The 15,180-nt window shown below is 37.8% G+C and overlaps 1 protein-coding gene across 2 annotated transcripts in view; it reads left to right on the forward strand.

The window, feature by feature from the left end:
- Positions 1-13,234, forward strand: part of LOC129227282 (rho GTPase-activating protein 100F-like) — a 127,700-nt gene extending 114,466 nt beyond the window's left edge. Inside the window, exons 15-16 of one of the 2 annotated variants that reach the window (XR_008580828.1) lie at positions 5,546-5,667; positions 12,931-13,234. Coding sequence is in view for 1 of the 2 variants with exons in the window: in XM_054861816.1 (XP_054717791.1) it covers positions 12,931-13,007 (77 nt within the window). In the remaining variant the exon portion in view is untranslated. The remainder of the gene's footprint in view (positions 1-5,545; positions 5,668-12,930) is intronic. The other variant, XM_054861816.1, reaches the window with a different exon arrangement.
- Positions 13,235-15,180: the final 1,946 nt, after the last annotated feature.

Genomic DNA, 15,180 nt, shown 5'->3' on the forward strand with positions numbered 1-15,180 from the left:
CAAAATACCAAAAATTAAAAGATGTACATTGTTTAGGAAATTTCCAAAACAAATATGAAAAATCGAAAAATGTACATCTTAAAGAAGGTAACAGTGTAAAAATTCAACAATTTATGATCAATTGTCCGTTAAATTTATAGAAACTGTGTTGAAAATTGATTAGATTATTTTAAAATTCAGTGGATGCTGCATTTATAAGAATATTTTTTCACTAAATAATGTGTTAATAAATACAAGCAAATGAATTTTAAACATTATCCGTACAAAACCTGATGTCTTATTCGCCTGCGTATCGTCAAAATGGCTTCCTTCCAGTAAAGTTCCTAACGTTCCCAAAATTTCCGGGCTTATACCCACTTTTCAAAATTACTGTTCTTTTTGTACTTCCTTTGGCCGTATTCACCGGTCAGGGCTAAACCTCAGTCACACACTTGAATCGTCGATTAAAGCCTTTTCAACCAAGTAAATAGCTTCAATCGGCAGTTCGTGTGTCTGACTAAGGTTCAACTTGAGCCGTGAATGGCATGTGATGTGAAAAAAGCATTCACAGTTTGTTTTGGGAAAAACCCTTGCCTAGAATGCATTTTATGCTGCGAGAAACAAAATGTGAGCACGTTTTGCACGTTACATGGCCACTTCATGTACGTGCAATGCATCATATGCTTCTCGCACAGAGGTGGGGTGGGACAAGGAGGGCAGATGTCTCCTCACATCCAAAGGTAAAGGAGTCTTGCCCCCTTACTTTTCAGAGTTAAAAATTACCGATAGATTGAAAAATGAATTTTTACACGGTGGATTGATTTAGTTGAGGAAGACAAAACTAAAAAATTTCCAAATAAATTAATTATTATAATGTTATTTCATAAGAATGAAGCTTTGAATTGAACGAGCGGATTCTATGGTGACCGATTTTTTAGACCATATTCCACATTTTTAGAAGGTTATTTAAACAGTAATGTTAAAAATCAATAATATAACCCAATTTGCGAAACAAAAAGAAAATGCTTTCGAGGCACCGCTCCTAACCTTTTACATCTCTTTTAACCCCCCCCCCCCCACCTTTTTGGTGCACCCATTGCCTATGCAGTGTATGATGTGACAGTCAATAATTGCTGCATATCCTTTCTAACTGAAAAATTTTAAATCATATTCGTTTAAAAATATTTTATCTAACTTAACACCTTTGACGAAATTGAGAGCGGATGTCATCCTTTATTTTAATTGATCCCATTCATTTCAGAAATCAAGCTCACATCATAGGTTTAGTGCACTACATTTTTGCCACATGTATTTTATTCTTTCGCTGTTATTTATTTCCTCAAAATTATTCGTGCTAATTCATTTGTAAAAACGTTTAAAACAACTCGAAGTTTTTTCTGTGAATTCTATTCTTACTGTAGCATGTAATTCCAGTTTATCAATCTATTAAAACCAGATTCTTTGAGATCAGATAAGTCTTGGGAACATCGTCGAACCTCGCCTAAGATAGCTTCTTTTGTTGCAAATGGTTATTTTTTATTTCTTTTGATTCTTAGAAACTTCGCTCTCAGTTTGGTATTACTATATTACTTCAGCAGTGGATTCTAAGTGAATTGTTTGGCACCAGATAGCCACGTGCTGATTCAAACTCACATTGTATAATTTAACTCAGGATTGATGGCGCTCGGCCTTGGACGAGTTCATCTCAAAACCAGTTTAAAAGAAGTGGGGGGGGGGGGGGTGACGCAAGGGCTCAGCGATCAGTCAGTATGCATTGTTCTCGCCATGGCTTTCGAAATGCCGGGAGTATTTGGAAATATGTAGTCGCTGGTCGCTGCGTCGTGCAAAATAATTGAAAAACACAAAATACAGTAATAGTAAAACGCCACTTAGAACAAATCAAACAAGGTAACAAAATCATTAAACTTAATGATTGCTTATTGGGAAATGCTTCGTGTAAAGAACAATATCATTTTCATACGTAACTTCTTTTAAATATGAATTAATGAAATATCTCCTTTTACAGGCTGAAATAGTCAAATGTGAATCAAGCAGCATATCTGAAACTAAGTTACCAGTTTTTTTCGGCGCATTTTCGTTACAGATACTACAGTTGGGGCAAACCTAACCGGCCGGTGTTGCGAAGGCTACGCAAAACCTCATCACAGTATCATGATACTGCTCGGTTAAGTTTGCTCCAACTGTAGATTCTAGCGTTATCACGCGCCCCCGTTTGGAACACAAATATTGGATGAGACGGCTCTACAATGTACTGATTCTAGATTTAGCCAAAGATGCTACCTCAATCCTGGATTAAGCTCTAAATGGATATTCAGTCAACGACTCAACCAAATCATACGACACTTCACAAAAGTGAAATTACAACATCAAATAAGAATGAGCCGAGCGTCATGAATATTGCAGGAGCAATACTGTTGAAATGGCTATGCAAATGATTAAAACACCTGCTTGGCATCGTCTCGCTGTAATAGTACTGTAGTTGTGCCTGCATCGAGGGCAGAATAACAGCCTTCACAACTTGTATGACCTAGGAGTCCGCTTCCAAACTGCCTTCATTGTTTACCAGATGCGTCCTGTGATCACACATTATGTCACCCCGAACCATGGCAGCGAACCGGAAAATGCTACGAATCAGCGTATTTCATCTACCTTCACACCGGTCTTCCACCAGACCGGTGTGAAGATAAATGAAGTACACTGATTCGTAGCATTTTCCGGTTCGCCGCCATATCCGTTGATTGCCATCATTCAACCACAGACAGAAATGATATTTATTTGTAAACAATTCTCGATACCATTTGATGATCCAGGTACGATGACGCTAAGACCGCACCAGGCGTCTAGCTTTGTGTTGCTAATGGAGAGGGTCTCGAATAGCTGACCGACGAATAAGCCGATCTGTGCGCTCCACTTCTACTTCCGTATGCAGGTACACCTTCCTGAATCGGTCTTGTGACACAATGTTGGATGGTACTTGAACTAAGTCGTACCCAACACGAGTTGCTGTTGTACGCGGCAACAAACGAAGTTCATGGAGTTTGATAATACAATTACTTTCCCTGGTCGTTGACTGATGTTATTCAACTCGCTGACATTTTGGAGGCATTCTTAGAAAATCGCAAAAGGTCCACAAATCCTGTGATGCTGTTTATGAGAAAATAATGTGTCTGATCTTTACAGCCTGCACACGAGTAGAGTATCATGCAATCCGATACGCGCACAAATTTTTCATGACGCTAGGCATTCTTTCTTGGTGTTGCAATCTCCGTTTTGAGGAGTGTAATTTAAAATTTGCCAGAAATTATTTGCTACTGTTGTGCTCTGTTGAATAGTTTATCTATTTTATATTTAGATGGTTGAATGAAAATTTCGAGCCTAACTACCCTTTATATATTGTTAGAGTATTGTTTTCCAAATCAAAGATTTTTTTAAAAACTTAAGTGGAATAGCTTAAGTATCTTTGGGAAAACCCTTTTATCATTCCCCTATAAGTGATAGAGCAAGTAGAACATCTAAGTTGACAGGTCTTGATTTTTACTTCTGGGGAATCAGGGGAAAAGAAAACATGACTAGTGACAACTTAGGAAATGAAAACATTCGTAGTGAAAACTTTTAAAAAGAAAATATTGGGAGTGAAATCACTGGAAAAAAAACATATGAAGTCGTGCCATTCGTTGAGTGTTGCATCCGTGGGGAATATGATAGTTTGGTGCCACAATCTTAAATAATATAGTAATATTTTATTTTTTGATGGCAAATTATGTAACGGAAACCAGATGTAGCGATTTGATGGATCTAATATTACAATGGTAAAGGGAGAGAATTAATGATATCAAGAAAAGCAAAATGTCGAATGATGATGTCGGATGCATTGATCAGTTGCATACGAAATTAATGTATTCTGTAATTTAGCTTGGCCTTTACAATGTAAGAGGAGTGTGGCAAAATTAGGTATATACGGTTGGGTATTCTCATTTTCGAATGTAGCAACACCAAATGTAACGATAGTATAAATTTTATCAATCTTTATATAACGTTGAAATATGCGTATCGTATAACCATGAGCTACAAATGGCGCAGCCAGAAACTTAATGCAACGCTTGTTGTTAAAACTTTAAATGATTCTAAAATTAAGGACTTTATTTGGAAGAATATCAAGTTGTTTCAGTCAAAAATTCAGTGAGGTTGTTTAATTGCGCAGTCTCAATGGATCAAGGTACCAATAAAATCCCTTAGTATACGAAATTGTACTTATTTCCATTTCAGTTGTTAAGGAATCTGGCATTAAAAAACCTTATAGTTTATGACGCTCTCAATAAACAATAAACAAAATCACATACTAAAATTACTTTTTCTAAGTGCTAAGATCCCCATCGCTAATACCAAATCAACTGCTTCTCGTTGTTAACTCGGAAAAAAACTCTTTCGAAATGCAAACAGTTTGCTTGAATTTGCGATTTAACATTAAAACAAAATCTCCAAATCATTTTGAAGCCATTAAAATGTTTCTGCATCAATGGCCCACTGTATTTCATCGAAATGTTGATTCTATTCGATTGATATAACGGTAGGTCTGTAGTAGCTGCTGTTCCATGGTAGCATCCCACAATCTATTCTTAATGTTCAACTTTGAAATTTTCTGCTGTATTGTTTTCTAGGTTCATCATAATACGTTAAGGAGTAGTTACTGGATGCGTTCGAATGTTAGACAGTCCGTAGAGCATTGTTAGCATAGAAAGTACCATGGCTCAAGAAATTAGTCTCATTGCAAAATTCTTTTGTCAGTGAAAGAGAAATATTTATTGGAAGAGTGTAATTTATTGCTGTGATTTTCTTCATTGTGAATAACATTTTGTGGTTTGAAAGTGAATAATTGTTTATTTGGTTTTTGTTATCAATCTGTGCCTCCTATCTATAGAGCTAACGTAGTCCTTCTTTCCTTGCATGATGGTGCTTTGTATCCTGCTTTGAGTCCTGTTGCCATTCAAATGCTTGAAATCAGGTTTTAAAAATTAAAAAAAAAAAAAATTGTGTTAATCAGAGTCTTTCATGTGGTTTTTCTTCACCAGTTTTTTAGACAGTTACATATTTCGAATAGTTAGTATATGAGCTTCTCTAGCAAAAAGTATTGATTCATTTAAATGTCTAGGTTTTATATAAATGTGTGTATTAAGATGAAAATGATAAGCACTCGGTATATTTCCAGTTTTCTTATGCTTCTAATTTTAAGACAAAACAAAGCAAACACAAGAAGCGACGCATCCAGGTCCTTATACAGTTTTTTTAAAAAAAAAGGTGAAAAGCGCAATAAACTGTCTGTTTTCAGAAATATTCTACGTATTTTAGATTGTAAGTTCGAAAATAAAACAAACTTCCCAAACCTGACTTCAAGCAAAAGGAACAGGACTTTCCAAATGGCATCTATTTTAGAATGCTTCAGCTTCTTGTCGTTGCCAAATTGTTTTAAAAGCTTTGCTTCTTCCTACTCCTTCTACTGTTGTTAGATTTCTTTTATTTGATTTACTTCACATTGTGCTGTTTTCAGGCCCCAGGCTCTGGTACGACGCCACCTCTGGCGAAGTCTACCGAATGTAGATCACTGCCTGGCCCTCTGGTGAGATGTTCCTCAACTAACGGAACCCCGCCTCAACCACAGGTTGGGCCTTTGTACGTGTTTCAATTTCGTTATTTCTTTTATAAACTTTCTACAACTTTGAATTGGTGATTAGTTAGTCCTCGTGCAATCATTTCATGCATCAAAGATTTGAAAGTTTAATAGAAGCTGAAGGAACCCTTTTCAAATATATTTGAAACTGGATTGAAGTTTGACATTACGAGTCATTTTGTCTTAATTTCCTATTCCTACGTCTTAGTGTTGTAATTGAATTTATTTGCAAATATTTTTTCCAAAGTTCTTGAACTGAAATAATAATTGCTATCATCCAATTAACTGTTCTCCACCTTCTAACATTAATAGCAAATTGTCACAATACAACAAATTTTTAAAATGAAGACGTTTCAAACATCATTATCGTGAAATAAAACGAAAATGAATGGATAAGCAATTTGAAAAATGACTCATGATAGAAGAACGTAACTAATGTCAACATCTACCATAGGTTTGACTTTGGAACCACCGATCAGTCTGAAAGGATACAGTTTACCTACTGACGTCTAGTTTGCCAGGCTAATAGGGGAAACATCTTACTATGCTAAAACAAAGTTTAAATTCAATTACTACTGATATTTTAATTAGAACTAATGGTGAAATTATTTGATAAATATGATTGCAAGTTCAAACCGCTTGTCAAGAAATGACCAGTTTACACGTTGTCAAGCAAAACACGTTTTCAACGGCTGCTTGGCATTTGGAGATGGACTTGGCAATTTGAACAATTTGGCAGCATTTGCTGAAAACCTTGGGATATCTCGCCAAACTTGGCATCAACTCGAATGACGTTCAAAAAGAACCTACATGCGGATTTAGTTTTGAATAGTGAATGGATTTAATTAACATCTCTCTGCGCTTAAAGGTATAGCGGTGATAAAACTGGTCGGAATAGCTTTCTCAAAGCGTCTTGAATCTAATACTTGTCTTGATCCCGCACAAATGACATGTCGGCCGAAAAGCCAGAGAGACAACACTGTAAAAAAAAAACCGAAACGTTGCTGATTATTTCTATGAAACGTTTCGGGATTTCAGAGTTTTGTTCATGCATTTCCTGAGAAAATCAAGTATCCTTGCCAAAACATTTCCTGAATTGCCACAAGTTACCAAATGCAGACTTCTCACTGTTGTGAAAAATATTTTTAGCTACTAGCATAAAGAAAAACTTCGTATTTAATAAATATATCGGATTCAGCGTGAATATGGTGCGTCCAGATTGACTAAGCTCCTAATGAGAGAGAATAAGTTCCCAGATTCCATCTTAGGGCCAATCCCCCAATGAGAATGAATAAGTTTCTGGATTCCATCTTAGCTTTGGCCATGATAGCAATAACGCTTTTGAAGCTTTCTTGGCAAAGTGGGAAGATGCCAAGCCATTATATTAAACCAACGGAAGTTTTCTCTGAAAGTTCCAGAGACACGGCTGATGGGCTTCAATCGGGAAGATTACTGAATTCTTCAGAAAGATTTCAGGAAGGTAACTGAATTTTAGCGGAAACATTTGTTTTTTGCAAGATATGTTACTTGCAGAAATTTTGCACATCAGCTGCTCATTATTTTCCAGGAACGTTTTTGAAGTGTTTTGACAGCGAAACAGAAGCGTTTAGATTTTAGTAATAAAGCAAAAAATCCGTCAAGTTATGAAATGTATCACACAATTTCTTACAAATCTGTCTTTTAATCATTTATAACAATTTTAAGAGCTTATATATAATTTGATTATCGGTACATGTCACATGACACTATTCAGGGGAGTACACAAGGGTGGGGGGTAGAAGGGACACCTGTTGGGCCCGGCTCGAGACTAAAGTGGGCACAATATTTTTAAAACAAGGCGTGATATATGGAGGTAAACATTATGGAGGGGGGGCCCGGAAAAGTCCTTTATGACGTGCCTCAAAATTTCTGTGCACACAAAACAAAATTTTCCTTATGCGAAAACTTCCACTACGTATCACTGTTTCATCAAGTTCTGTGTATAAATGTATTCTTTTTCTGAACTGGCTGATAAGCTAATTATTAAATTCCAAATTCTAGTCTAATAATGTTTTTCTTTCTCCGCTTCTTTTATTTCTTCGAATTTTCTAGCGAGTTATGTTCTTTTTATGCATAAAAAAACAGTTGTTGTGCAGATTGTAGCAAACATTAGGGTTTTGCCCTTTAGATTTCTTCATACGGAACCTACAAAAAGATGAGTGAAAAATCTTTTGTTCTCAGTTAGCTAAACTTTTTGCAGTTTTTCTTCAATTAGTACTTAAGAAACTGAAGCATATGTGGCTAATTCTACGGAACAATACCTAGGTATTCCGTAAAAAAAAACGAAAAAAAAAATTCATGTAATGTATAAAAACACCTTAGTTATTTTAAATTGTTTATTTGCGCAGTTTCGAAATTAGTACCATGCGAAGTTATATGCTTCCATGTTGATGAGAATCAATTATATTTCAATTTATGTCATTAATGTAGACCCATTTACTTTAGCTAACCATTATTACAGAAATTTAAAAAAAAAAAATCCTATACTGCGTTTTTGGAAACAATAGACAAGAAGTAAACAAACAAGTTGCCAGCAGGTTTGTCACTATTTGGGCCACTTTTGAGGATTTTTTCTGGAATAAAAAAAGAAAAAAGTAAACAGATAGTGTTCCCCTTCTGATTACACCCAATTTGCTCTTGTGTGTACCAAATACGTTACTGCTGTCACCAAATCACGCATTTCTATATTTGAATTTAGTCTATCTTTCCCACGAACACAGTTTGGGGCCGGATTTTTCAGGGGCGCTGACTGCACCATTAAAATTAGGGGGTGGGATCTCTTAAGGGATATTTTTCTCTTTTGTAGGGCTCGCATTTTGGAGAGTGGTATTCCGTAGCATTTGAGAGAGTGTACCGTCGCTCTGAGGGGAAACGAGCAATCTAAATTCTACATTATACGATCATCCCTTCCACTACTGTAACAACCGACACCACATCTACAAGGTATTCCAAAAATGACTCGTGCATTTCAAAACTCAATAAAAACGAAACGGGCAGCGATAGAAATATACCGTTTGTTGCATTATGATTGGTACAACAATAAATTTTCAGACAGACAAACTTTCAAAAATAGTTTCACTGTTCCTCAACAGATGGCGCTGCAGGCATTTTAAAAGCTATAAAAGAGAACGCAGTCTGTAAGATCGCCAAAATGACCTGTATATTTGAAAAATTAATAAAAACTGAGCAGGTTAGCACTGATTTTTCAAATATACCGGTCATTTTGGCGATTTATCGAATGGGTTTCCTTTTATACCTTTCAAAATACCTGCAAGGGAAAAAATGCGCGAAAGAAAACTTTAACGATGAAGTACAAAAAAAAACCCTACTTTCTCGCTTTATCATTATGTAACACTAGGGATGTCCATGCCCCCCCCCCAAAAAAAAAAGCAAGAGCCCCCTCCAAAAATGTGAAAAATACCCCTCAAACCCCTTTAGGTGGCACCCCTGAATGAAGATTATGGGATGTTTGTGTGCTACGCGTTGAAAGGCGTACACGCAACTACAGTCCGGCCCATCGACCTGCAACCTTTACACTGCAGCTATTCAAAAAAAAAAAAAAATCTATTCATGTTCAAAATTAATTTAATCGTCCTTCCTTTATTACGTGGATCCATTATCAATGTACCTTATTCCTTTCAAAACTCTAAAACCGTCATACACTTTGCCCAGTCCGTTTTCATTGAACACTGCTCGACACTGAAAATGCAACACCAAGAAAGAGTGGTCTGGAAGAGATGAAATTTGGCATTAAGACAAAGACAGCAAGGAACAATCAGTGATCTTTGTTTCGAACCGGTATTCAGATTATAGCACGAGAACGGCGCCGACTCAATAGGATGCAGGACAGCGGCGATGCACGATGAAACGCGGTGTCCTGAGGGATGGTTCTCCATTCCCTGTCAACCACTTGCCAAAATTCTTCTTCTGAAAAAGATAGGGAGAGAGTTTGCAAACGACTTCCAATCACATAATACACGTGTTCGATTGGTGACAGGAGAGTACGGTGGCCACGGAAACCCCAGTACATCTTGTAGAGCATGTCGGGAGTGCAAGCACTGTGTGGTCGGGCGTTGTTTTGCTGAAAAATTACAATGAGCACCCCCTGACGGTAAGGGATTGCCACCTGGCAGCAGTATATTCTGAACGTATCGTTCGGCAGTCAGTGCCCTGAACACGAAGTAGAGATGACGTGGTATCATACGCAATAGCGCCCCGAATCATGGTGCCACGTTGTCGAGCGGCGAGGTGCTATACAGTTGCTGCCGGATTAGAGCTGTCTCCACGTCGACGCCACACTCGTATGCGGCAACTATCACTGAAAAAACAGAAGCGTGACTCATCTGAGAACAGGATGTTCCGTCATTCCATCATCCAAGTCGATCTAGCACGGCACGATTCCAAGCGTCTATGCTGTGGGGTCAATGGCAGTCTGCTTAACGCACGCTGTGAGTGCAGGCCACTTGCAACCAATCGACAAGAAATGGTTCTGGTCGATATAGAAACATCCAGGGTGTTTTTCACAGGCATCAAAATAGAGGTACATGTGGCTTGCGGGACTATCACCGCTTGTTGGCGGATGCGTCGATTAACACGTGCTGCCAGGGCCTAATTACCACACGGGCCGATTAGGCCTGGGCCTGGGACAACATCTTCCTAAGAGGCCCCAAATTACGTACAGAATTACGCATAGCATTACAATTATATGAAAAATACATGTATTTTTTAAATAATTATCAAAAAATATGTAACGAATTTACCTATTACAATTATAAGGTGCCACGAAGGGGATTTAAAAATACACATGATAAATGATTTATACATAGAGTTCTGAGATAGACAAAGAACCCTCCAAAACGAGCAATCAAACGGGTCCCGAACCTGTAAATCAACCACTGCATTCCGCTCTACACGGTTCAGGGGCCTCCAGATTATTATGGGCCTAGGACCTCACTTTCAGTTAGTCGGGCCTTGGTGCTGACTACACTCTGGCTGCACCTGCACCCCTCAAACTTGCCACATTTCCTTGCTCCAACCATCTTCGTCACAGCCGATGCACTGTGGACGCATCCATGTTGGTATCAGCTGCGATCCTTCGTTGACGGCGGCCTGGAATTCTGTTATTACACGTATCCTCAGAGACAAAAACAATTTCTCCGATGATTCGTCTGGCAGAAATAACGGCTCGAATATTTCCCATTCAACAAGTTCCTTCTTTTATATCCATCTTACCTGACGTGCATTGCAGAGCTGCACATTTAACATCATTTGCATAACTCAGTAACCTGCGTCTTACCTGAAATTTACATGAATTTCTGACCACACCTTCTTGGTGTTGCGTTTTCAATGTCGAGTAGTGTATAAATACTTCTTGAAGTTAACTTTTGAAATATTTAACAGATTGAGACCGCCGCATTCTGTACGGTTAATCAAATTTTCTGAAACATTTTCGTTTAATATACATTTTTACAACATGACAAATAAGTCCTGAGGCGCTTTTTGTCCCAACTACGCGTAAGTCAATGCTTACAAATAACTTTAAATATCACTTAATCGTTCGCAAGTTGCTTAAAAGTGAATATTTACTAAAAGGAAATGCAGCCGAAAAAAAAATTGCGATGTGCAGTAGATGTATCAAAACTCGTACCTACATGTATGTTAAATTAACGGTGTATTTCTTAAATGTAATTTCGTAAAAGATTTATCTATAAGTGGAATTGGCTAACCTATGTAACGCTCTTTTGTTTTTAGTGTTGGAACTCCGATATCGTTTTCTAATTTAACTCTTTCCAGATGCATAGAGTGGAAGGCGGCCCTAGGCTCAACTTTATATACTGTTCTTCGTCAAAAGCACAATTTTAGCTTTAGTCGTTGCCTTCATTTCATATTTTCAAAGCTGTTTGCGAACACTTTATTTAAAAAATCAGTAGTTTGTTTTTCTTTGGTTTAAAAGTAAATACAGAATCCATACTTAATACATATTTCAATACAAACACAATTGACAATGGCTACGGGAATGAAGTTCCGTGCCATGAACTGGCAGACACTACTCTTGCAAAGGAGAGAATAGATCGTCCCATCCCCTCCACTTCATAACTTACGTTTCTGGCACTATTTTCGAGGGGAAAAGTCCCGAAACAAAGAGGAGTGGCTAATACATCCCTCTCATTACTGGTACAAAGGAAGACAACCAGACCTTCCTTAGTATCTTCTATACGATAGACAAACCAACACTTGTCTGTCACGTAGGACCTGATGACTGCATAGGTCAAGTATGTCAAGGCCTTAGGGCCGCTTTTTAGGGTCCCCGTAAATAGCTGAAGTTTTATTAGGTTTGACTGTAGGGCTCCCCTAAAAAAAATTTGGTCTAAGACCTCCCGTTATTTTTATCAGACCCTGCGGTCACGATTAGCTAGTGGTCGATTAGCTTGAAAGGATTAACATTTTCCGAGAGCAACAAGACTCTCTGCCCTTACTGCCATCAATGCCAGACATCACCTGATTATACGTATTTTGAATGGTCTTCAACTAGTAAAGGAAGAAATGTCTGCCTCTCTTTTTTGGTACCAGATTTCAATAGAGTCGACTTATTAATTGATTTGGTGGAATTTCATCAGACCAGATGGGCCATTAGTAACAACAACAATATGGCTACAGTTGGTGAAAATGACTTTAAATGTCACCGATGACGAATTTTCTGCCACCAATATTAACTGTAGGGTACTTAGTACTAAACAGGTTACTCTGTCTTTGAAAGCACTGACAGTTTTTGACCATTATTTTTCCTTAGCTCATTCACTAACAAACTAATAATATTGGTTATGTGTATCTCACTTCTTTCTCGGGTAAGGGTGGATTTTTTTGTGAAGGAACCGTTCTCCTCTCCTCAAAGAAGAATGCCAAACATCATTATATGACGCAGTGAGAAGTAAAGGGATGTAAGTGGCAAAATTGAAAATTTGGAGATAGTCAGTACGTGATCCTCTCCTCTGTCTTGGGGCAAGAGATGGTACTACTAGTCCTGGTAGTTGCTACTATACAGCATTATTTAGAAAAAAATTTCAACGAAATCCTACCTAGGATGTTATATTTAAACGCGTTTTACTCAAAACTTGAAAATGTCCACAAACATCCCTTTGCTTCTCACTGCCTCATATGTTTATTTTTATTCACTGCCTTTTTGTTTATTTCTGTTATTTATTTTTCCGTTTTTATTTTCCTGACAGCGTCCTGGTCGAGCAGCGGCAGCAGTTGGGAGAGCAGCCTCTCGGACCTCCTGGTAGAATGGCTGACTCCACGCTGAGCCCCTGAAAGTGCGTGCCATAGAGGATCAACATACACAGAAAACTCAACTGAAACCTTACCCATTGAACTGTTGACTCCGCCCCCATGGGAGGAGGCCACGCCCGCGGAGGCGCGTCGATTCTCATCGGGGGAAGGAACTCATTTGTTACATGAATCCTTTATTACCCCCTCTTCCTAGTTGGACGTGTCATTTGTTTGATATTAAATAATAAAGAGAAAAAGTATCGGCCCTGTTTATTGGTTTCCTATTTATGAATTGATTAGTTTTCACAAATGAAAAAAAAAAAAAAAAAACTAGTTTAACATTTCGATTTCGATTTCGATTCCGAGTCACAACTGACTACAACTGTATTTATGTCGAGGACTGCATACTAAGTGCCTTGCCTCCATTATTTTTTATACCTATAGATGGCAGCATCATCACCGGATCGAACAGTTAATGAGAATTTAGAACTAGACCAGGAGCTAATAGCTACCTGGTGCTAGCACCACCAGAGTTGCCCCCGTTTCACTTGGAGGACATTGAGACCACAAGCATATTTAACGTCGCCCAGTCCCCTTTAATGACGACGGTGGATCTTCGACCATCGAGATTCGAACTCAGGACCCTCTGGCCCCAAATCCGACACTCTACCGATCGGGCTACCACGGCCCTAAGTTTAACATCCGTACAACTATTTCCCGAGCCTTTCAAAAACCAACTTCTTTACTTTTCGAAATTGTTATCAGATTCAAATTGAAACAAGGATATTTTTTTCACAAATCATTTATATTGTTTCAAAAAATAACATTTAAAAAAAATCAAGTAAAAGCGAAAGATTTTTCCAAATCTGCCATGCGGTTGGTTGCAATGCACAGGCTATAAAAGCAGTTAGCTATAAAAGCTGTCGCCCGCCCTGTCTAGTGGTCAGAGAATTCTTACTGTGATGGGGAGGTCCCGGAGTAGAGTCCCGGCTGCGAATGGTTGCCTACCCTACAAACGGGCCCTTATGGCATGTGTGTACTGTGGAAGACAGACTACACACCAAATTACGATACAGATGGAAAACTGAAGCAGCGCACCCCAAATTGCCAGCTTAGCTGGCATATCACAACAACAACAACAACATAACAACTGTAAGTACTGTTTAGAGGCGCAACTACTCGAGTATTAAAAAAGCAGCAATTCTTCAAAGAAAAATGGAATATGGTTTACGAGCAGCATTATTTTCAGAAGAAGAAAAAAAAGGAACATTAAGGAATTAAAACGTTCTTTTGAGTAGTAAATAATTTTACATATTTTGTTATCAATAAATTTATGGTTTCATACTTTGAACCTTCTGAAGAAAACTCATACACATCCACGAAGAGGATTTTGCTGGTTTTCAGGCTCACAGGTTAGTTGTTATTTGCGGTTTCATTTAGGGACTGGATTTGAACTCACTCAACCTCAAATACAGAGCCCTTGTCTTTTTATTAACCTCCGACACACAAAGGAAGGGGGTTATAAGTTTGACGTATCTGTGTGTCTGTCAGTAGCACTCCAGCGCCTAAACGGATGGACCGATTTTGAAAAAAAAAAAAAAACATTGTTCGAAAGGAGAGTTGATCGAGAATGTTCTTAGCTAGGTTGCATCTTTGGATGACATTAATTAATGCAGATATTAATTAAAAACCTCTAAAAGGTTTTTCGCGATTTTTGCGGTGAAAACGTAGTTAATTTTAAAATTTAATACCAAAATAAAGAGAATTTTTTCCGCTTCTGATAGAATAATTTTGGAACTGCCATGTTTCATAGAATTCGAATTATAACGTTTTTTAAAAGCAGATTTTAATAACGGCTAAGCCTTTATTCACGCGATTGATAACCGAATTCATCGTTGGCTGACAAGGAAATAAAACGCATTGATTTAAAATTTTTATATGTTGCCAGTTTCTATTTAATAGCAAATAAAATACTTGACATTGATTTTGAATAATATAAGGCTTTTAAAATTATTTTCGATTTTCCCTCTTGATTCTACAGTTGTGACTCAGTCGGGGATTTTTTTAAATTTGTCGTTGCTAGTGTTCGAAGCAGAGAAACTAGAAGTACATCCCTTTCATGAACCTACTTCGTTCAAAACTACCAGCGAGTGTTTTTGCTTTCTCAGATGTTAAAAACAAATACGTAATGTAAATCGTAAAAATGT

The sequence above is a fragment of the Uloborus diversus genome, chromosome 8, assembly GCF_026930045.1.
Source record: "Uloborus diversus isolate 005 chromosome 8, Udiv.v.3.1, whole genome shotgun sequence".
Taxonomy (NCBI): domain Eukaryota; kingdom Metazoa; phylum Arthropoda; class Arachnida; order Araneae; family Uloboridae; genus Uloborus; species Uloborus diversus.